The 24,728-nt window shown below is 36.8% G+C and overlaps 2 protein-coding genes and 1 pseudogene across 2 annotated transcripts; 2 read left to right on the forward strand and 1 right to left on the reverse strand.

Annotated features, from left to right (window-relative positions):
- Nucleotides 1–2,055: 2,055 nt before the first annotated feature.
- On the forward strand, nt 2,056–3,027 carry LOC124227065 (olfactory receptor 12D3-like; annotated as a pseudogene).
- A 4,033-nt stretch (nt 3,028–7,060) lies between these two features.
- LOC124227362 (olfactory receptor 12D3-like) lies at nt 7,061–7,999 on the forward strand. The gene has a single exon (XM_046641329.1). The coding sequence runs from the start codon at nt 7,061–7,063 to the stop codon at nt 7,997–7,999; it is 939 nt and encodes a 312-aa protein (XP_046497285.1).
- A 15,088-nt stretch (nt 8,000–23,087) lies between these two features.
- On the reverse strand, nt 23,088–24,011 carry LOC124227361 (olfactory receptor 12D2-like). Its single transcript, XM_046641328.1, has one exon. The coding sequence runs from the start codon at nt 24,009–24,011 to the stop codon at nt 23,088–23,090; it is 924 nt and encodes a 307-aa protein (XP_046497284.1).
- Nucleotides 24,012–24,728: the final 717 nt, after the last annotated feature.

Consider the following 24,728-nt stretch of genomic DNA (forward strand, 5'->3'; position numbering starts at 1 on the left):
TCATGATTTTTGGCATTGATAATATCCGAAGTGATATTACCTTTCAAATTGGTAATTTGAGTTCTCTAGCAGGCTTACTGAGTTTATTACTTTCACTAATCTTTTCAAATAACTAAATTTGACTTTATTAACTTTTCTCTATTGAGCTTTTGTTTTCTATTTCAATGACTCATGTTATTAATATTTTCATTATTCCTTCGTTGTACTTTCTTTAGGTTTGAGTTGCTGGTTTTATTCATTCACTCATTCACTCATTAAGCTTCTTGAAAAGAAAGTTTAGGATATTGATTTTCAATATTTCTTCTTTTCTAACATAGGAATTTAAGGCAAAATTTCTTCTTCTCTTTATTTCTTTAGCTGCATACCAAAAGGTTTGCTATGTCTCACCTTCGTTATTATTTAGTTAAAAGTATTTTTTAACTCCTCTTTGGATTTCTCTTTTAATCCATGAATTATTTAAGTGTGCATTGCTTAATTGCAAACATTTAGTGAGTTTCTAGATATCTCTTTCTTATTTTTTTCTAATTCCACCATAGTCAAAGGGTATTCTTTGAATGACTCTACCTTTTGAAATTTCGGAAGCTTTTTTTTTAAGACTCAACCTACGTTTGATTTTGTAAATGTTCAACGTACACTTGAAAATAACATGAATTATTTTATTTTTTTCTGTTCATACATAGTATTTGCATAGCCTTAAAATCCACAAGTCATAATGATAATTGCATTGTACAGTCATTTTTCACCTTGCTAGAGTCCTCTTTTTCTTGTATGCATGCTGCAGACACTTATCCATTCTGATGTGCTTCATTTCTTTTCGCATTTCCATTCTTCTGTTTAGGATCTTTTCGTTCTGCCATGAATTCTCTCAGTTTATGTTTTGTGAGTGTGTGAATTATTTTCTTGTTGGGTTAGGCATTATATATATAAAATTTGCAAATTATATTGTTCAGATTTTTATATCCTTCCTGACTTTTTGGCTGATTCTTCTATCAGGTATAGAGAGATGTGTTAAAACTTCTTATAATGCTTGTGGATTTGACTATTTCTTCACTATTTCTGTCAATTTTTTAATCTGTTTTACTGGGAGCTTACATTGGGTTATGATTATTAGTAGGAGAATCTTAGTGTCGGTGGGTCAGGAAAATGTATCAGGTAGTTTTTCAAATTCCTCAGTTCAAAGGCTCCCTCTTCTGTTGATACAGTAGTCATTATTTTCTATTACAAATGGCAAGGATTTCTTTGTTCTTCTTACATTTACTATGGCTTTTCTGTCTATCTCCCTCAGCGCTTATGCAGTGCTTTATTCTATTTTTTCCCCCATGTAGGAATTACCACTAACTGTGGGGCAGTCTTCTTCTGGGGCTGAAAATTTTGGAGTGTTTTCAAAGTTCTCCTACTGGTAAGGCTTTTCACTATTTCAAGTTTTTCTCAACTGCACCCATGGCCCCACTGCCATGTTGCAATCTTGTGACTACTGATGCTAATTATGCTGTTTGGGATCCCCTCTACTTACACAATATTTGAAGTTTCTGAGTTTTATGTCTCTTAATTTTACCAAAGGTTTAGGTTCTCAGGAGGGATGTGTTAATTTCCTGTGGTTTTTATGCATCTTAGGAGAAGAGGGGAAAGCCTCACTAGAATACACCTGTGTTACTACCAGAACCTAGAATAATAAGCAGAACCACTAACTATTCCCTTTTTTTGTATGTTTTAAATTTGTCTAACCTCTAATTTTAATGTAATATGTGAGTTTATGGTGATGCCTTATGTTTCCTAATTTAAAAAAATACCCTTTATCTATATTTGATTTGTTCATGATATGCTGTTCCTATTACTCTAATATCATTTTACTGATTCACAATATATCAGGTATGTTATTCTTCCTAAATTTTGTTGTAAGTAAATTTACTTTGCCACTCCTAAATATTCTTCACATTGTAGCTCACCTCTAGGTTCCAACAAATATTAAAATTGCTTTACTTAACTCCCATAGCGTAAAGTTAAAAGTTCAGAAAAATTAACTCATTGTTATTGCTACGTTTACGTCCCAAAGCAATGGGAAATGTCACTACAATGAATGAGTTTCTTTTACTTGGCCTGACCTGTGTTCAAGAGTTCTAGCCTTTCTTCTTTGTGATTTTCTGAATCATTTACCTGATAAACTTTGTTGGAAATGGAGCTATTTGATTGATTGTTATTTTGGAATCCAAACTCCTCTCATGTATGCATTTTTTCCTGGGAAACCTTTTTTGTCTCGACACTTACTCTTCTTCAGTGACACTGCCCAACGTACTTATAAACCTCCTCTCTACTTGCAAGGCCATATCTTTCCTAGGCTACATCACTCAGCTACACTTCTTCCACTTTCTGGGAAGCACAGAGTCCATCTTACTGGCTATCATGGCCTTTGATCGTTTTGTTGCCGTCTGCAACACACTTTGCTACACTGTCATCATGAACCCCGATGTGAATTCTCTTGGCAGCTATGAGCAGGCTCACCAGCTTCTTTTATGCTCTGATTCATTCTCTCACGACTGCATGCCTGAACTTTTGCCACTGTCAAAAACTCAATCATTTCTTCTGTGATGTCAAGCGCCTCTTATAACTGGCCTATAGTAACACACTAGTTAGTCAGTGGGTCCTTTCTGTTGTCACAGGTAACAAATCCATGGGAGCTTTCTTCCTGATTCTTCTCTCCTACTTCTATATTACTGGCTTCCTTCTGTTCAAGAATCAGTCCTGAAGAATACTACACAAGGTTCTGTCCACTTGTGCCTCTCATTTCATGGTGGTATGTCTTTTCTATGGACCTGTGGGCTTCACATACATTTATCTTGCCTCAGCCACGTCCACGATTCAGGACTAGATGATGGCCATCATATACACATACATATACACATATACATATACAATGCTGTCACCCCAGTGCTGATTCCACTAATATACACTCTTAGGAATAAAGAATTGATGTTGGAACTGAAGAAAATCTGCGGGAGGAAGTTGTTTAAAGACTGCCACTGGGACTAATCAGACTTATGTTTCATTTCCATTGAGAGTTTCATCCTTTCATTGCAATAAATGAATAGTCTACTTGATTTCTATTTTCTTCTCAGCAACTTGTAGCACCTGTGACTTTGTTTTGGGCTAACTTGTGCATAATTATTATTTGTCTAGTTTTTATTCACCCAGTTATTTACTTGTTTATTTATTTAAGAGATAGTCATTGAGTATATATGGTGTCAGGCAGTGTAGTAGATGCAGGAAACATAGGAGTGAGCAAAACAAATTTCACAATCTCATGAAACTTAAAGTTTAGTATATTAGAGGACACACAATAAACAAATCCATAAGTACACATGCAAGGGTAATTAAGTGCTATGGAGAACTAAAAGGTGGTAGGAAGGATAGGGAGAGATGAGGTAAAAAATTTATCTGCTCTCTCTCCTGGGTTTCTCGCATAGAGTTTCTAAAACTCTTGGAATTTCCCAAGTGACAGAAGTGTCTTTGTTATTCATGAGCCACTTGGATCACTCCCGAATTTATGCTCATAAGGTGACTTGTGAGGGTCCCTGTAGCTTCAAAGTTGACAGGTTATGTTAGAAAGACCAACCATATGATTAGAGGTTTTGGGTTTTGAGTGATGGTGATATTAGCCTGACTTCTAAGAGAAGAGGGAGGCTGGAGATTGAGTTCAACCACGTGGCCAATAATTCAATCAATCATACCTATGTAATGTAACCTCAGTAAAAACTCTGGACGTCAAGTCTCCAGTGAGCTTCTTCTGTTGGCAATACTTTGCATGCTTTTGAACATTGTGATGTTTAATTTTATATGTCAACTTTACTGAGCTAAAGTATACCCAGATAGCTGGTAAAACATTCTTTCTGAGTGTGTCTATGAGGATGTTTCTGGAAGAGATTAGCATTTGAATTGGTAAACTAAGTAAAGAAGATCACCCTCACCAATGCGAGCGGGCATCATATAATCCATGGAGATCCTGATTAACAAAAAGGTGGAGGAAAGGTGGATTGTTGGGATTCAACTAGTAAACCTAGTTCGGATGGGGTATCCAACTTTTCCTGCCTTTGGACATCAGTGATCCTTGTTCTTGGGCCTTTGGATTCAGACTGAATTACATCACTGTCTTCCTTGGTTCTCCATTTTTCAGATGGCAGATCATGGGACTTACTGGCCTCCATAATTGCATGAGCCAATTCTTATAATAAATCTCCATAGGTGATAGATACATAAATGATAGATAGGTGGAGATAAATACATCCTATTAGTTCTGTTTTTCTGGAGAACACTGAATAATACAAATATCAATATGATAGGAAGGTAACACATTTTGAAGACAAACAAGTTTTGCATTTGGGACCCTCCTAGAGTTTGCCCTATTTGTCTCTCCTTTGTATTCATGATTTTTATCCCTTTCTGTGATAAAATTGTAATCATAAGAATAGCAATTTCCTGAGTCTTGTGAGTCATTCTAGCAAATTATCTAACCTGAGGATATGGTAACCTTCAAATTTGTAGCCAGATAGTCAGAAGTGGAAGTGGTCTGGCAGTGCCCAAACTTGTGGTTAGTGTCTGGAATGACAGCAGTTTTGTGGAGTTTGGTTTAATTCCAGGTAGTTGGTGTTTGAAGTCATTATATTCTGCTTCTGTGTCTCTCTCTTACATACAAACACACACACACACTACATAAATTCTTCTACAATTTACAGCCTTAAGTAATTTTGATAATGTATTGGTGTTGACCTATTGTAACTAGCTAAATCTTGGAAGAAGCATCACATTTCCTTAGATAGGTGATTAACAGAGTATCTGTCAGAGACAAAATGGATGAAATTGGTACAACAGGCAACAAGGTAGAAATGACAATTAGGGGATCCTGACCTGCATGCATCTATGGTTATAGAAAATATATCATGAGAAAAATTCTTTACAAGCCAAGAAGAATATTGATTGCTTGGTATGTATTAAGAGCGGGTGAGTGGAAGCCTGATATCAGTCACCTCAATGGAAAAAAATCATGATTTCTTACTCAGTTTCCATACCTGAACCAGTTTTCAAAGCCTATCAACTGAAGGAGCTGCAGGGTCCCTTTGAGGAAAGTCCCGGCAATGTCACAGAAAGTGTTTAAGGTGGCAATTTTCCTAGTTCTTATCCAAAACAGATCTATGGCCCATGATCTGAATAATTATGTACTTTGGAAAGGGAGGAATCCAAATCTCTTAAGAGCTTTTGGATGTAGAATCTAAACTAACATGACAACTGGTCACCCAAAATATTGTTATAGTTCTCTGTAATGCTGAGGGAGAGCTTGCTGTACGGAAGTCAGATGATAAAAACATCGCTTGTCTGAAGCCATCTAACAGTAAATTTAGTGTTTTCACAGGACCACCCACTAGTCGTTTTCAAGGACTGATTGTATATCTGAGTTGGCTATACTTGGTGGCTGTGGTTAGTGATTTGGTGAATGCATGATTTTCACTAATTATTAGCAAGAAAGATCAGAAATACTTTGTATTCACTTGAGACAACCAACAGTGCACATTCACAGTCTTGCCTCAAGGCTATATTAATTCATGATTTACTATTTTTTTCTTTTTTTCTTACTGCACTTTGATATAGATGAAAAAGTTTTCCTTATTCTTCATAAATGAATAAATTGGATTTTGAGGGACAAGTTATTAACAAGAAGTTTATCTGGGAAAAGGGGATAAGGTACTTTTCCCAGATTCTTGACTTGTTCCCCTCTTTTGTTACTACACCTTGAATGTCTTTGCAGTAACATGCCTTTCTCTTCACTTGGTCTTTGTCTGCACACTGACTTGCTCTTTTCTGATAGTCCCAAGAAATTCAGTTTCAACGTGAGACACTCTCTTTTTGGGATTGATTATTTTCAACTTTCTTTTTTTTTTCTTAATTATTTTACCGAGGTCATAGTAGCTTATAACATGGTGTAAATTTCAACTGTACATTATTATATTTCAGTTTCTGTGTAGAATGCATCGTGTTCACCACCAATAGTCTAATATTTATCTGTCACCATACATATGTGCCCCTTTACCCCTTTTGCCCTCCCCCCACTCCCTTTTCCTCTAGTAACCACTAATCTGTTCTCCTTAACGATGTGTTTATCTGTGGTTTTCAATGTTATTTTGCTACTAGGACTTCTCAGCATTTTGAGTTTTTGCATCCTGCATCAATTGCCCTGCTGCTATGATGTTCTCTTCTGACTGCTAACACCAATTCTGCTGGTTTGTTTTCCCTCTGCCTACACATTATTTGAAGTTTGTCGGCTTTAAAAACTGTCTTTTAGGGGCTTTCCCAGTTGCATAGCGGTTAAGTTCGTGCACTCTGTTACAGTAGCTTGGGGTTTGCAGGTTTGGATCTCAGATGCCAACCTACACACTGCTCATCAAGCCATGGTGTGGTGGCCTCCTGCATACAAAGGAGAGGAAGATTGGCACAGATATTAGCTCAGGGCCAATCTTCCTCACAAAAGAAACCCTGTCTTCTATTTTCATGAAGTTTTGGGTTGTGGGGAACTTTAGTGATTTTGTTGAGAGTGATGTGAGGAGATTTAGGTGTATCGCTGTGCTTCCACAAGCACCCAGAAATAAGAAGTGTGCCTATTACCTCCATTTAAAAGTACTTCAATTTATATAAATACAACTGGCAGACTTTTTAAAAAATATATTTATTTTAATGCTATCAAAGAAGATAAAATTGAATTCTGTTCCTTTACTTGTTAATATATATTCACTGAATATCTGCCTTTATTCTGTATGAGCTGCTTTTCAGGTTTAACTCAGCACTCTGAATATGCTTCTTAGTTCTGCGTATCACAAAAATCACACTGACTCAGACTTTATCACATATTTCTGTTTTCCTTATTTATGTTGCAAATGAATTCAATGCTAGCATTCCTGATCACTGTGTTCAACATAAATCATTCTTATATACTTCCAGATGGCAAACTTATTTCATTTAACTCATACAGTATATTGGAACAGTTTACTAATTATCACTATTTTTCCTTCTCAAAGCAATGGAGAACATCACCACAGTGAATGAGTTTCTTTTGCTGGAACTGACCTCTATTCAGGAGCTGCAGCCTATAGTCTTTGTGACCTTCCTCATTCTATACATGATAGACTTGTTTGGAAATGTGTCCATATTAGTGATTGTCATCTCAGAACCAAGACTCCACTCCCCTATGTACTTTTTCCTGGGAAATCTTTCTTTTCTGGATATATGCTATTCTTCAGTGACACTGCCTAAACTAATGTCAAACCTCCTCTCCACTCACAAAACCATATCTTTCATAGGCTGCATCACTCAGCTACACTTTTTCCACTTTCTGGGGGGCACTGAGGCCCTCTTGCTGACCATTATGGGCTTTGACCGATTTGTGGCCATCTGCTACCCACTTCGTTACACTATTATCATGAACCCTCAGATGCGTATTCTCTTGGCAGCTGTGGCCTGGCTCATCAGCTTCTTTTATGCTCTGATGCATTCTGTCATGACTGCATGCCTGAACTTTTGCCACTCTCAAAAACTCCGCTACTTCTTCTGTGATGTGAAGCCCCTTTTAGAATTGGCTTGTGGGGACATACGACTCAATCAGTGGCTCATTTTCATTGTCACTTGCAGCTTAGCAATGGCATCATGCTTCTTCACCCTCCTCTCCTACTTCTATATTATTGGCTTTCTTCTGTTCAAGAGCCGGACCTGCAGTGTGCTCCACAAAGCCCTGTCCACTTGTGCCTCTCATTTCATGGTGGTATCTCTCTTTTATGGAACTGTGGCACTCACCTACATTACCCCTACCTCTGCCACCTCTGTAATACAGGAACGGTTTGTGGCTGTCATACACACCACTGTCCCTCCAGTGCTGAATCCACTGATATACACCCTTAGGAATAAGGAAGTGATGTCAGCTCTGAGGAGAGTCTTTGGGAGGAAATTTAAGCTGTTTGTCTGAAGAAAGCCATTAACAACATTAGAAGAAATGAAAATCACTTTTCTTTTATATGACATTTATTTTCTCATCTATAATAAATTGATTCCTTTCCTAAGTATTATTTTCCTTTCAGAAATTTGTACCATTGTAGCTATGTTCTTCATGTATAGGATTGCAATTCTTTGTCATTTAGTGATTCATTCATTTGAAATGTTTTATCAGCAAGCAGTGTTCAACTTGCAGAGGATACTACAGTGGAGAAACCCCTGAGTTTGTAATATAAGGACATGGATCTTGTTTCACTTGAGGAGGAAGACAATGAAAAGATGAATAAGTGGATGCAAGCCTCTTTCAGAGGTTAAAACACATGGAATGTAAGGAAGAATCAGTATACCAAGATGGGCACTCTTTTGTGTGGTTGGGTCAGTGAAAGCCTGTCTAACAATTGGCATTTCAGCAGAGTGCTGAAGGAAATGAAGGAGTGAGTCATGCAAATATATGAGAATATAGCATTTTATGCAGAAATGCAAGAGCATTGGTATAGATTGTACTTCTTGTGTATGAGGAAAAGCAAGATGTCCATTGTGCTTGGAGCTCGGTGGGTAATGAAGAGAGTGGCAGGAGAAGAGGGCAGAGAACTGGTGGTAGTCATGTCATGGGCATCATGTTGGTCATCTGAATGTTTTTAGCACATACTCTGGGTGATATAGCATGATATTGGGGCATTTAAGCAAAAAGTGGACTTGAAATAACTTCTGCAGTGAAAGAATCACAATGTTTACTGTGTTGAGAACAGAGTAGAGGAGAAAGATGGAATCAGTTAGGATTCCTTATAACCCTTTGGATAAGAATTGGTGGCGGCTTTACCAGGGTGATAGTGGTGGAAGTAGGAGAGGTAGTTAGATTCTGAATGTGTTTTGAACACAAAACTTTCAATACTCACTGATAGCTTAGATGTGTATTATGAAGATGAGAAGCATCAAGAATGATTTTCAATTTTTTTTATCAGTGTTAACTCCAAGACATGTCTGTAGTATAGATAAATGAGGCTATGAAAATAGCAAGAGTGTAATAAAGCATTCAATTTGCTTGTCTCATAATGAGTGGTTTGAATTCTTTTCATGCTTATTAATTAATCCTCTTTCTGCTCAGAGCAATATATTTTTAAAACTTAATCTTGAGATTAGTATGTAGGCTTTACTATCAAAAACAATCTCATTTGTGGCAATTTATTCTGTCAAGGCATGATTCAATTCCATTTTTCGGGTAATATGAGCAATAATAACTAAAACCTAACCTTCACTATTGGAGAGTTTATACTTTACTAGGAAGAATTAGATCAGAACATGAACAATGGCCAGCCCAGTGGCTGAGTGGTTAAGTTTGCATGCTCAGCTTCGGCAGCCCAGGGTTTTGCCAGTTCAGATCCTGGGCACAAACATGGCACCACTCATCAGGCCATGCTGAGGCAGCCTCCCACACAGCACCATCAGAGACACTCACAACTAGAATATACAACTATGTACTTGAGGGCTTTGGGGAGAAGAAGAAGGGGGAAAAAAAAGAAGATTGGCAACAGTTGTTAGCTCAGGTGTCAATCTTTAAAAATAATAACATAAACAAGAAGTAAATAAAGAAGAATATAGCAGGTGAAGAAGATATTATAGAGGGTATTTGGAGGTAAAATCTAGGATGAGTAGAAAGTATTTGTTTAAAGCAGAAGCTATTTTTTATTTGATATTTGATATGACTATCACAAAAGTCTAACAGTCTAAGTATGCTGACCCACAAGATAGTAGTGATGTGAAAATAATAATGTTAGGAGAAGCGAAAAAATCTCAAATATTTTATTTTGGACTTTTTCTTTCAATTCTATTTTGATATAATTGACATACAACACTGGATAAGCTTAAGATGTACAGCATAATGAGTTGACTTACATATATTGTGAAATAATTACCAGTATGAGTTTAGTTAACATCTATCATCTCTTATAGATTAAACAGAGGAAAAGCAAAAAATGTATCTGTCTCTGTGATAAGAACTTTTAGGATTTGCTTTCTTAAAAACTTTCAATATACCATGCAGCAGTGTTAACTATAGACACTATGATGTACATTACATCCCCAGTACTTATTCATCTTAATACTGAAAGTTTGCACCTTTTGCCCACCTTCATCCAATTCCCCCACCACCCCTACCTCTGGTAAACACAAATCTGATCTCTTCTATCAGTTTGATTTTTTAAAATTTTATATCAACATTTAAGTGAGAGCATGCAATATTTCTTTCTCTATCTGACTTACTTCCCTTGGAGTAATGTCCTCAAGCTCCATCTATGTTGTTGCAAATGGCAGGATTATCTTCTTTTTATGGCTTAGTAGAACTGAACCTGGGCCACCATAGTGGAGTGTGCTAACCTTAACCACTAGACCACCATGGCTGACCTGACTAAATTTATTCTTAAATATTTTATTTTTGCTGCTATTGAAAATGGGATTGTTTTCTTTATTTCCTTTTCAGATAATTCATTATCAGATTAATGCAGAAATTCTACTCACATTTGTATGTTAATTTTGTGTTCTGCAATTTTACTACATTTGTTGATTAGGTCTAGCAGTTTTGTGGAAGCTTTAGGATTTTCTACTTATAAAATCACGTAATCCACAAATAGAGACAATTTGGCTTGGTCCTTTCCAATTCTGATCAATTTTATTTCTTTTTGTTGCCTGATTCCTCTGGCTAGGATTTCCAGTACTGTGTTGAATAGGAGTGGTGAGAGTGGGCACCCTTCTCTTGTTCCTAATCTTAGAGGAAAGGAAAGCTTTCAAACTTTCATCATTGACTATGATGTTAGCTGTGTGCTCTTCATATATGGACTTTATTATGTTAAGGTGTGTTCCTTCTATACTCAATTTGTTAAGAATTCTTATCAAGAACTGATATTGAATTTTGTCAAATGCTTTTTCTTTATCTATTGAGATGATTGTATGATTTTTATCCTTAATTTTTTTAATGCGGTGTATTGCATTGATTTTTGAACCATCCTTGAATCCCAGGGATAAGTCCCGCTTGATTATGGTGAATGATCCTTTTAATCTGCTGCTGAGTTTAGTTTCCCCACAATTATTGCATTGCAGTTTATTTCTCCTTTTAGTTTTGATAGTACTAGCTTTATATGTTTAGGTTCTTCAATATTGGGAGCATAACTATTTACAATTGTTATATCTTCTTGATAGATTCACACATGATATAATGTTTTATAATAAGAAATATTTATTTGATCTGCATCCCCATTTCTGGCATAGAGTTCCTAAGACCCTTGAAATTTCATAAGTCATGAGATTTATAAGGGTGTTTTTGGTTATATTAATGAGATGACTTTTGGAACACATGTAATGATGGGGCTGGTTGCCACTGGAGCCAACCATGTGATTACAGGGTTGGAAATTTCTGTCCCACACCCATAGTGTCTGAGGAGGAGAGAGGAGCTGGTGGTTGAATCAACAAGCAATGGCTTGTGAGTTAATCAATCATGCTTGTGTAATAAAGCCTCCATAAAAACCCAAAAGGAGAAGATTTGGAGAGCTTTTAGGTTGGTGAACACATGTGAATTTGGGGAGAGTGGTGCACCTGAAGAGGGCATGGAAGAACAAACCCTATGCATCTTTTAGATCTGGCAGTTCCAGAATTATATCATTTCATAAGACGTGGGTAATTCCAAGGGATTTTTTAAAACTTCCCCTAGAATAATAAGCAATACACCTCAAGATATTTGAACTCAAATGCTGTGGGTACATGTTCTGATGCAGACATAATTTTCGTCCCTATGAAGCTGCCTAAATTCCTTGCTACATTAATTAAGAGTGTGGTGGTTGTGTGATATTTCTTTAACTGTTGTATAACCTGTGTGTCAGCATTCTTCTATAAGTAAAAAGGGGTAGGAGAACAGGGACCAAAAAAATACAGGATTCAAAAGAGAAAAGTTTGGAACTTTATAGTTTGCTTTTCTTCTTAGTGGGAAGGAGGGAAATGAAGACTCTACCAAAGGTAGTTTTTATAACTGTGGGAAAAAATACCTTCTCTCTTCCCTTAAGTCAAACATTATGAGGGAAATGGATGGCTTAGCACTCTCTTCTCACCCCCATGGTTGCCAACAGACATTTTTCTAATTCTCGTCATATTCACTTATTTATACTAAACCTGGTTTTCAAGCAGTGCTCCATCAATTTCTTTTGATGCTGCCCTTCTGGTGTTTATCTCCATTCCCTGTCATTCTCTTCCTGGTCTATGCCTTCATCATGTGTAAACAGATGGGGGGAATCTCTGGTTGTCATGTGACCTGAGGACATCAACTTAATTGCCCTCCTATACCATCTTTGCTAACATACAAAATCTAACTATGGAAAGCGGAGTCTGAAAATAACTGCAATTATCATTGTCACAGAAGAGAGAGCCTGGGTTTGTCCAACAGATTTGCTTTTAACAGAACCTGGGAACTCTTTAGTTTATTTAAGTCTTCAGGGGACGGATCCTTTATCCTGGAGCAAATGGGGCCTTACTGGAAACAAAAAGAATAATGTGACTTTCTTTCATTGACTAGGGCCACTGAGAAAATAAATTCCAAAGCTGCAATTAAAGTTGCAATTAATGCCCTTCAAGGAGCTGTTCTGGTTACAATGGTCTAAGATTCACAAGATAAAACTCATCACAGAAATGTCTTCAGCATGATGTTGTACTCTTACTGAAATGACAGGGAATATATCATTAATCAACATGGAAAAAGTTGCTTTGAATTGTATTGACGATGAAAAGTATGGGTTATACTGAGTCACCTGATTATTTTTCTAAGCTCTCCGTGGGACTAAGGCCCAATTTACAAGACAACTGGTTACAAGTAGAGGAGGTTTTGGAGCCAGGAAACAGAAAAACTGGAACACATTAAAACGAAATTTTTCCTTATTAACATGGTGCTCTTTGAGAGCCTACCTATACCATTTATGCATTCCTGACTGTCTTTTAAATTCAGTTCCAAGTTTATGCCTGCAGAAGTTTAGAAAATAATCCAAATATCACTCAAAACTTTTACACTGAACATTTAGATGATCTCTACCAATTTTGTTTATTGTTTCAAAAACCTTCCATTGACAACTTCCCTCAACTTCTCGAAATCTTCTTGTCAGAGTGGGATTTTTGTTTCCTAATCCCTAATCACATTGCTGATGCTGCAGCCTATTTTTTGTATTGCATGTCTGCTCATCTGAGTCTAGCAGGAGCCACAGACATTAATTAGAAAGTCTTAAGCTTGCATGTCCCTTATTTCCACTCCATACTTCAGCAGTGCTTCAGTTCTAAAACAAGCCAATTTCATCTCACTTGTCTTTCACATCTGAACTCTGTCAGGATCCATTCGTTTTTACATATTGGCTTCTGACTTACACTGGTTCCCAAGGTGCCCCGTCTAATAATAACAGCAAACACTTGGAATTCACTTAATACGAATTGAGCACTATTTTAAACATTTTACATATATTGACCCTTTTAATCTCCACCACAACACTAAACTAAAAGGGGGAGTAAAAGGGTAGAATTTTTGTATGCAATCAAAGTTAAGTTGTTATCAACGTAAAATGGAATGTTATATCTATAAGATAATTTATGCAAGAAACATGGTAACCTCAAAGCAAAATTTTTGGTACATTCCCAATAGATAAAGAGAAGGGAATCAGAGCATATAGCTACAAAAATCACCAGTTCACAAAGGAAGGCAGCAAGAGAGGACGAAAGCAACAAGGGAACTACAAAACCACCAGAAAACAATTAATAAGATGGTATTAGTAAAGATATGACCTATCAATAAATACTTTAAATGTAAATGGATTAAATTCTCCAATTGAAAGACATAGAGTGGACTGATAGATAAAAAAGCAGGACTACTAAACAAGATTAGAAAAACAATGCACAAAGAAAATAAGTTCAAAAAAGAAATGGAAACCCTCAAAAAACAAATAAATAGAAATCTTAGAGCTTCACAATAAAATGACTTAACTGAAGAACTCAATAAAGACCTTCAACAACAGATTCAACCAAGCGGAAAAAAGAATCAGTAAACAAGAAGACAGGTCATTTGATATCACCAGTTAGAGGAGCAAAAATAAAAAAAAGAATGAAACAGTGAAGAAAATATGCTGCATTCGTGGGATACCACCGTGTGAAACACGATATGCATAATCCCAGAATGAGAAGAGTAAGAAAAAAGGACAGAAATTCTAATTAAAGCAATAATAGTTGAAAACATTGCAAACATTGGAAGAGAAATGAACCTCCAGATTCACAAAGCCCAAGGATCCAAAATGGATTGAGTCTGAAATGGGCTACACTAAGAAACATTGTAATTAAACCACAAAAAGTAAAAGACAAAGGGAAAATTTCGAAAGAAACAAGAGAAAGCAACTCATCACATACAAGGGAGCCCCCCTAAGGCTATCAGAGGATTTTTCAACAGACACTTTACAGGCAACGAAAGAGTGGAACGATATATTCAATATATTGAAAGAAAAAAACTGTCACCGAAGATACTATACCTAGCAAAGCTGTTTTTCAAAAATGAAAGAGAGAGAAAGAGTTTCCTGAGCAAACAAAAGCTGAGGGAGTTTAGCATAGACCTGCTTCACAAGAAATGCTACAGGGTGGTCTTAAAGTGGAAATAAAAGGATGCTAATTAACATTGGAAAAACGTATGAAGGTGTAAAATTCACTGTAATGGTAAATATATATCAAATTAAGATTGTCCAATATTATAATGGCATAATTCACTTACAATTCCAGTTTAAAAGTTAAAAAACAAACACATTAAAAGTAATTGTAGAAGGAAGGCTGGGAAGATGGTGGTATATGAGGACTCTGAATTCACCTCCTCCTACAGACACAACAAATTTACAACTACTCTTAGAACAATCAACCATGAGAGAGAACCAGAAATGGGATAAAAAGAACCCCCACAACAAAGGACAGTGCTGACTGAGGAGTAAGAGATAAAAATTTCTTTCTGGAGAGGAAAAAGTCACATTCTAGCCACAGGGCTTCATGGCAAGGAGCAACCTCAAGGTATAAAGCTTTTCCTGGAGGAGCAGGGTATCTGAGTGGGAGAGTTTTGGCACAATAATCAGCTTTTGAACTCAGCACAACTGAGATATGTGTCATAATATCTGGCTTTGCTGGTTTTTAACCACAAGAAGCAATATCCCCAGACAAGCTGTTGAGAGTAAGGGAAAGAAAAGCCCACTCTTAAAGGGCTCATGTGCAAATTCACCCATCTTGGAAAGCAACCTAAAATCACCAGAAAGAAATGTGCAAAGTCCTTTGGTGAAAAGAGACTCACTTGACAGGCTCTGGTTGCATCTCAGTGAGAGGTGAGAGGTCTCCAGGGACTGAGACATTGGAAGCAGCCATTATTGTGACCTAGGACAGGTGTGCTGACACAGATGCTGGCAGATGCCATTGGAAGTCCCTTGGCCTGTAAGCACAGGGGTCTACTCCACCCACTAGAGTACTGATTTAATCCATCTCAGCCAGGGCAGCCAGCCCACCCTAGGGACTGGCACCACCCAACAGCTAGCCCCTGCGAAACTTGTGGGCCTGTATAGGCAGGGTGTGTGGGACCTCTGCAACAGGGTACATGGGTCTGCCTCTGTGCAGTAGGGTGTACATAAGGGACAGGGTGTGGGTGAGGGGTGGGCCTGCACTGATGGAGTGTGTGGCATCTTCAGTTGGGTGAGTGGTCCACTTCAGTGGGCTAAGGTGTGCATACAGGATAGGACTGCAATGATAGGGAATATGGGCCTGCACACAGTGCCAGCTGCAGCAGACTTGTGCTTCCCAACCAGGCACATAGGGGATCAGCCTCACCTTCCAACACCTGAAACAATTGTGTGCTGCCACACCTGGGGCAGGTCCCACACAACTGCACTGAGAAAGCTGACAGCAGCCTTGCAGGCTGGAGGCATACAGCAATTGTAAGCCCCTGAGTCTAGCAAGAAGCCACACTGGGGGTCTCCTCACTTAACAGAAAAACTACAGCACAGATATGCTACTAGACCTTGCAGCAAACTGTCCTGGGGCTTCCCATGCCTCATAAAGTGGCTGAAGGGACCATAAGAGTTGCATTCACTTGGGCATTACAACCAGCCAGCCAGGGGGACAGCCTAGCGTCCTTGTGCACCTGCAGCAAGAGCAGCCCTGCCACAATAGAAGGAGACACATAGCCCACACAAGGGATACTCTTGGAACATTTGGAACTGGTGATGAGAGGAAGGCACATTGCTGGACCTCATAAGTCATCTCTTACAGAAGGCCACTTCTCCAAGATTGAGAGATGCAGCTGATCTACCTAATACATAGATGTAAGAACAGAGAAAGAGCCAAAATGATGAGATAAAGGAATATGTTCCAGGTAAGGGAACACAACAAATCTTCAGAAAGAGAACTAAACAAAACAGAGATAAACAGTCTACCTGATAGATTACAGACTAATTGTCAGAAGGATGCTCAGTGATCTTGGGAGAAGAATAGATGAATTCAGTGAGAACTTAACCAAGGAATTTGAAAATATGAAAAAAACTAATCAAAACTAAAGAATAGAACAATGGAAATGAAAAGTTCACTAGAGGGAATCAACAGCATATTGATTGATACAGAAGAATGCATCAGCAAGCTGGACAAAAGACCAGGGGAAATCACCTAAGTTAAATAGAAAAAAGAAAAAATAATTAAAAAGAATGAGGACAGTCTAAGGGACTTCTGGGGCAACATCAAGTGCAATAAGATCCATATTATTGGTGTATCAGAAGGAGAAGAGAGAGACAAGGGGTGTGTGTGTGTGAATCAATTCAAAGAAATAATAGCAGAAAACTTTCCTACCCTAAGTAAGGAAACAGACATCCAGGTACAGCAAGCACAGACATCACCAAACAAGATGAACCCAAAGAAGCCCACACCAAGACACATCATGGTTAAGATGTCAAGAATTAAAGATAAAGAGGGAATCCTAAAAGCTGCGAGAGAAAAGCAACAAGTTACATACAAATGAAACCCCATAAGGCTATCAGCTAACTTCTCAGCAGAAACCTTACAAGCTAGAAGGGAGTAGCATGATATATTTAAAGTGCTCCAAGGAAAAAACATACAGCCGAGAATACTCTATCTGGCAAGGTTATTATTTGGAATGGAAGGAGAGATAAAGAGTTTTCCATACAAGCAAAACTAAAGGAGTTTATCACGAAGAAATCAGCCTTAAAGGAAATACTGAAGGGACTTATTTAAGTGGAAAAGAAAAAACCACGAATAGGAATAAGGAAGTTATCAGAAATAAATAAATAAGTAAAGTCATTGGTAAAGACAAATCTATAGTAAAAATAGCAGATAACCACCTATGAAGCTAATATGAAAATCAAAAGTCAAAAGTACTAAAATTATATATTTCCATAAGAGAGGATGGCAGTAAATAAGTAGAGCTTTTAGCAATAGGTAAAACTTAAGAGACCACCAATTTAATATAGATTGCTATATATTCAGGTTATTATATATAAACCTCATGGCAATCACAAACTGGAAACCTATAATAAATACACAAAAGAATTAAGAGAAAGGAATTCAAACATAATACTAAAAAAAAGCCATCAAACACAAGGGAAGAGAGAAAGAGAATAAGAAAGGGTTAGAGAAGAAATACTAAAACACCCAGGAAAAAAAGTAACAAAATGGTAACAAGCACATACTTATCAATAGCTACTTTAAATGTCAATGGACTAAATGCTCCAATCAAAAGTCATAGAGTGGCTAAATGCATAAAAAACAAGAACTATATATATGCTGCATACAAGACACATTCTTCAGACCTAAAGACACTCAGGAAATGAAAGTGAAGGCATGGAAAAAGATACTGCATGAAAATGACAAGAAAAGAAAGCCAGGGTATCAAAACTTATATCAGACAAAATAGACTTTAAAACAAAAACTGTAACAAGAAACAAAGAAGGGTACTACATAATAATAAAGAGAACAATCCAGCAAGAAGATATAACGTTTGTAAATATCTATGCACCCAACATAGAAGCACATAAATATAGAAAGCACTTACTAACAGACATAAAAGGAGAAATAGACAGCAACACAATAATAGTAGGGGACTTTAACACTCCACTTACACTAATGGATAGGTCATTCAAACAGAAGATCAATAAGGAAACATTGGCCTTAAACAACACATCAGACCAGATAGACTTAGTAGATATATACAGAACATTCCATCCCCAAACTGCAGAATGCACATTCTTTTTAAATGCACATGGAACATTCTCCAGGGTAAGTCACATACTAGGCCACAAAACAAGTCTCAATAAATTTAAGAAGACTGAAATAATACCAACCATATTTTCTGACCCCAACAGGATGATACTAGAAATCAACTACAGGAAGACAATCAGAAAAGTCACAAATAAGTGGAGATTAAACCAAGCTACTGAACAACAATTGGGTCAATGAATAAATCAAAGGAGAAATAAAAAAATATCTGGGAAAAAATGAAAATGAAAATACAACATGCCAAAATTTATGGGATACAGTAAAAGTAGTTCTAAGAGGGATGTTTATAGCAATACAGGCCTACCTCAACAAACAAGAAAAATGTCAAATAAACAATCTAACAATGCACCTAAAGGAAATGGAAAAAGAGGAATAAGTCAAGCCCCAAATCAGTAGAAGTAAGGATGCAATAAAAATCAGAGCACAAATGAATGAAATAGAGACTAAAAAAAAAAAAAAAAAAGGAAACATCAATGAAATGAAGACATGGTTCTTTCAAAAGGTAAACAAAATTGCCAAATTTTGAGTGAGACTCACCAAGAAAAAAAGAGAGAAGGCTCAAATAAATAAAAGTCAAAATGAGGGGCCAGGCCAGTGGAGCTGCAGTTAAGTTCGTATGTTCTGCTTCAGCAGCCTGGGGTTCACTGGTTCAGATCCTGGTGCAGACACGGCACTGCTTGGCAAGCCATACTGTGGTAGGCATCCCACATTTAAAGTAGAGGAAGATGGGCACAGATGTTAGCTCAGGGTCAATCTTCCTCAGCAAAAAGAGGAGGATTGGCAGCAGACGTTAGCTCAGGGCTGAATTTCCTCAAAAGAAGAAAAAGTCAAAATGAAAGAGGAAAAATTCAACACCCACTTCAGAAATACAAACGATTATAGGAGAATACTACAAAAAGCTATATGCCAAGAAATTGGATAATCTAGAAGAAATAGATAAATTCTTAGAATCATATAACCTACCAAAGTCGAATCAAGAAGAAACAGAAAATTTGAATAGGCTAATCACCAGTAAGGAGATTGAAATAGTAATCAGGAACCTCCCAAAATATAAAAGTCCAGGACCAGATCGCTTTCCTGGTGTATTCTAACAAACTGTCAAAGAAGACTTAATACATATCCTTCTCAAACTCTTCCAAAAACTTGAAGAGGAGGGGAAGATTCCTAACTGATTCTACAAAGCCAACATTACCATGATGCCAAAACCAGACAAGGACAACACAAAAGAAGAAAATTACAGCCAATATCACTGATGAACATCAATGCAAATATCCTACACAAAATACTAGCAAATAAAATACAATAATACATTAAAAAGATCACACATCATGATCAAGTGGGATTTATTCCAGGGATACAGGGATAGTTCAAAATCCACAAATCAATCAGTATGATATATCACATTATCAAAATGAAGAATAAAAATTGCACAATCATCTCAATAGATGCAGATAAAGCATTTGACAAGATCCAGGATACATTTAATGATAAAAACTCTGAATAAAATGGGTATAGAAGGAAAGTACCTCAACATAGTAAAGGCTATATGTGATAAAGCCACAGCTCATATAATTCTCAATGGAGACAAATTGAAAGCTATCCCTGTAAGAGCAGGAAGCAGGCAAAGATGCCTACGTTCACTACTCTTATTTAACATAGTATTGGAAGTCCTAGCCAAAGCAATCAGGCAAGAAAAAGAAATGAAAGAGATTCAGAAAGGAAAGAACAAAGTGAAACTGTCACTATTGGCAGAAGACATGATTTTATATATAGAAAACCCTAAAGAATCCACCAAAAAACTTTTAGAAGTAATCAATGAATATGGTCAAGTTGCAGGACACAAAATCAACATCCAAAAATCACCTGAATTATTATACACTAACAACGAGGTAGCAGAAAGAGTTAAGAATACAATCCCATTTACAATTGCCACAAGAAGAATAAAATACCTAGGTATAAACTTAATCAAAGAGGAGAAATATCTGTACACTGAAAACTACAAAACGTTGTTGAAAGAAGTTGAAAAAGACATGAAGAAGTGGAACGATATTTCATGCTCTTGGATTGGAAGAATTAACATTGCTAAAACGTCTATACTTCCTAAAGCAATCTATAGATTCAATGCAATCCCTATCAAAGTTCCAACAACAGTATTCACAGAAATAGAACAAAGAATCCTTAAATTTATATGGAACAACTAAAGACCCAAAATAGCCAAAGGAATCCTAAGAAAAAAGAACAAAGCTGCAGGTATCATACTCCCTGATTTCAAAATATACTACACAGCTATAGTAACCAAAACAGCATAGTACTATCACAAAAACAGACACACAAATCAATGGAACAGAATTGAGACATACATCTATGGACAGCTAAGTTTTGACAAGGGAGCCAAGAACATACAAGGGAGAAAGGAAATCTCTTCAATAAATGGTGTTGGGAAAACAGGACAGCCACTTGCAAAAGAATTTAAGTAGACCATTCCCTTACACCATGCACAAAAATTAACTCAAAATGGATTAAAGACTTGAATGTAAGACCTGAAACCATGAAACTCCCAGAAGAAAACATAGGCAGTACACTCTTCAACATTGGTCCCTACAGCATATTTTTAAGTACCATGTCTGACTGGACAAGGGAAACTAAAGAAAAAATAAACAAATGGGTCTACATCAAACTAAAAATCTTTCCATAGCAAAGGAAATCATCAACAAAAAACCCTAACAATTAGGAAAAGATATTTGTAAACCATATATCTGATAAGGGGTTTTTATCCAAAATATATAAAGAACTCATACATTTCAACAACAGAAAAACTAAAAACTCAATTAAAAATTGGGCAAGAGATCTGAACAGACATTTCTCCAAAGATGATATACAGGTGACCAACAGGCATATGAAAAGATGTTCAACATGACTAACTATCAGGGAAATCCAAATCAAATCTACAATGAGATATCCCCTCAATCCCATCAAAATAGCTATAACTAACGAGACAGGAAATAACAAGTGTTGGAGAGGTTGTGAAGAAAAGGGAACTGTCATACACTGCTGGTGGGAGTGCAAACTGATGCAGCCACTATGGAAAACAGTATGGAGATTCCTCAAAAAATTAAGACTAGATCTACCACATGATCCAAATATTTCGCTACTGGGTATTTATCCAAAGAACATGAAAACAAGAATGTGTAAAGATACATGCACCTGCATGTTCATTGCAGCATTATTTACAATTGCCAAGACTTGGAAGCAACCTAGGTGCCTATTAAGGGAGGAATGACTAAAGAAGTTGTGGTATATATACACAATGGAATACTACTCAGTCATAAAATATGATGAAATCTGGCCATTTTTGACAACATGGATGGAATTTGACAGTATTATGCTAAGCATAATAAATCTGAGGGAGAAAGTTAAATACTGTATGATCTCACTCATAAATGGAAGGTAAAATCAACAACAACAATCACATAAAGACAGAGATTGGATTGGTGGTTACCAGAGGGGACAGGAGACGGGAGGAGAGTGAAAGTTGTGATTAAGCACATGTTTATGGTGATGGATTGTTCTTAGTCTTTGGCTATGAACATGATGTAATCTACATAGAAATTGAAATACAATGATGTACACCTGAAATAATGTTTTAAACCAATGTTTCTGCAACAAATATATATGTAGATATGAGGAAGAGAATATAAACAAATAAATAAATGACTGCAAAAAAAAAAAAGAAACAGTATGTAAGGTCATAGTATTTCTTTTGTATTTGCTGCAAAAATGCCTCAGAAATTATGATTTCACAGTATGAGTTTGGTGACTAGTAAGGAAAACAACACAAAACTTTGATGCATTCTTTACTTTTCATTTGTATTCCATATTACACCACATTACATTCTGTGAAAATAAGTGTAGCAGTAGGAAAATAAAACAAAAGAATAGGAAGGATTTTCAAACTGATCATTTTCCATGATCAAAGACTGAGGGGAAAATGACAAACTAAGGAGCTAGAAAGTGATTCCTGAGATTTTTTTTTCAACCAGCCTCTTCTTTTAACAATTTATGGCAATCTTTGACAGTTTGTCCAGTTGACTTATTGAACATCTATGGAGATAGAGGTTCCAAAACTTCTTATATAAACCGTTCTTTATTTTATCTCTGTTAATTACTGATTACAATATTATTTGGTTTAACTATTTACTTGCCTCCCTGCATGGAGAAAAAGAATCATGACCTATTGCTGAATCACTTCCTTTAACTCATATATGAGTAAACATTTACTTTTCCAATTGAATAATCATAGCTCTAAATTAAAATCTTTAATTTATAGTAGTATAATAATTTAACTGCTCAAATTAATATGTTAACATGGAGGGACTAAACAGACAAACAGGCCTCAGTATCATCCAATTACCCAAATACATGGATAGCATAGACATATTTCTACAAGTGATTTCATTTAAGAACACACAAGAATACGTAATGAATCAGTTGTATCAACTGATATTTCAAAAACAAATTTCACATTAGGATTCCATGGCTAATGTCCCATTTCTTCAAGTTTTCCATATATTACCTAGGAATACATTGATAGACACAACTGGACTGGACTTTCCCATTTATTTTCCCTTTATTCAGTCCCTCTTTTATACATATTGTATATAATTTGAGAAGCAGTACAATTTCAGATCTCAATTTTCTCATTGCCTGTTTATTTATCCCTCAGAAGAGTTCTCCAGATTTCTTCAAGTCAGAGCCTCCTGATCACTCTACTCAAGGCTCCCTTTACTTCCTTGTTCCTCAAAGTATAGATCAGTGGATTTAGCACAGGAGTGACCACACTGTACATGATGGCAATGACCCTGTCCTGGTCCATGGAGCTGCCTGAAGCAGGACGAATGTAAATAAAGACAACAGGAGCATAGAAAAGAGTAACTACCATGAAGTGAGAGGCACAAGTGGACAGTGCTTTATGAAGCATGCTGCAAGAATGGGTCTTGAAGAAAAGATAGAGGATAATGTAGAAATAAGAGATAAGTGTTATTAAGAATGGGCCCATGACAATCGTCCCTGTGACAGTATTGAGCAGCCACTGGTTGAGTTCAACGTTCCCACATACCAACTCCAGCAATGGCTTAACATCACAGAAGAAGTGATGGATATGGTTGGAACCACAGAAGTTCAAGCGAGAGGTCATTATGGAGTGCAGCAGGGCATGGAAAAAACCAATGATCCAGATAATGATAGCCATCTGGGTACAGAGCTGATGATTCATGATTAGAGGGTAATGAAGTGGTTTACAGATAGCCACAAAGCGGTCAAAGGCCATCACAGCCAACAACATGGCCTCAGTGCTACCCAGAAAGTGGAAGAAGTGGAGCTGGCTGATACACCCCAAGAAAGAAATTGCTTTGTGTGTAGAGAGGAAGTTCTCCAGCATCTTTGGCAGTGTAACTGTGGAATAGCAGATATCTAGACATGACAGATTTCCCAGGAAGAAATACATAGGTGAATGGAGTTTTGCATCAGAGATGACAACCATCAGGATGATTCCATTCCCAGTCACACTGACAAAATAAATTGTGAGGAAAACCACGAAGAGAAAAGTCTGCAGTACTTGGATGTCTGTTACTCCCAAGAGGAGAAATTCAGTGACTGAGGTTTGATTCAGCATCACTTAAAAACAACAACAAAATAATACATGAAAAGCTCTCTCTGACGGGAATCATAGTCTTTCAGCCTAGGATTTTCCCACCTAGACAACAATATTTTGAGGCAGAGCATTGTGGGCTTACATAGTCCCAACCGCAGAGGTTGTAAGTATTTTTAGATCATTAGACTATTAAATATTAAGGTTACATGTTGGTTAGGGACTGTGACTCAACCATTGTTTTCATTAGTAAATTTATCATTGATATGTTTCTATCTTCCAGGGATTTGGAGCACGTTGCTAGCCTATCATCTCTGACTTTGGACATCTACCTTCTGATATAACTTTCTTTTCATCCTCCTAAGTCAGCTCTAACAAGGGTGAATTTTTTTGTTCTGCATCATACTGCTATCTCTTGACCTGGTAAGGGACCATCTGAAGGATTTTACTTAAGAAATATAGAGAAGGATAGAACAATAACTATAAAAAAATCTGATAGAGATTCAGACATTGGAGTGCTTCCTATAGAAGAAGAATCATTCAAAATTTGGAAAATCCCTGAGAGGGGAAGAAAATGATTTGATGTGACTAGAATAGAAAAGAAATTTAACTAGGGAACACTTCTAGGGAGCCCATGGATTTTAGGCTTTACAGCTGGAAGAAATTGTGGGAAATTATCTAACCTCTACTGCATCTCCATGAAATACCAGCTTCAAGTAATTCAGAGTAGCTGTCTTTGAT

This window comes from Equus quagga, chromosome 15 (genome assembly GCF_021613505.1).
Source record: "Equus quagga isolate Etosha38 chromosome 15, UCLA_HA_Equagga_1.0, whole genome shotgun sequence".
NCBI classification, from domain to species: Eukaryota; Metazoa; Chordata; class Mammalia; order Perissodactyla; family Equidae; genus Equus; species Equus quagga.

Coding starts and splice junctions, on each gene's coding strand:
- LOC124227362 (XM_046641329.1), top strand. CDS start 7,061: ATGGAGAACATCACCACAGTGAATGAGTTTCTTTTGCTGGAACTGACC.
- LOC124227361 (XM_046641328.1), bottom strand. CDS start 24,011: ATGCTGAATCAAACCTCAGTCACTGAATTTCTCCTCTTGGGAGTAACA.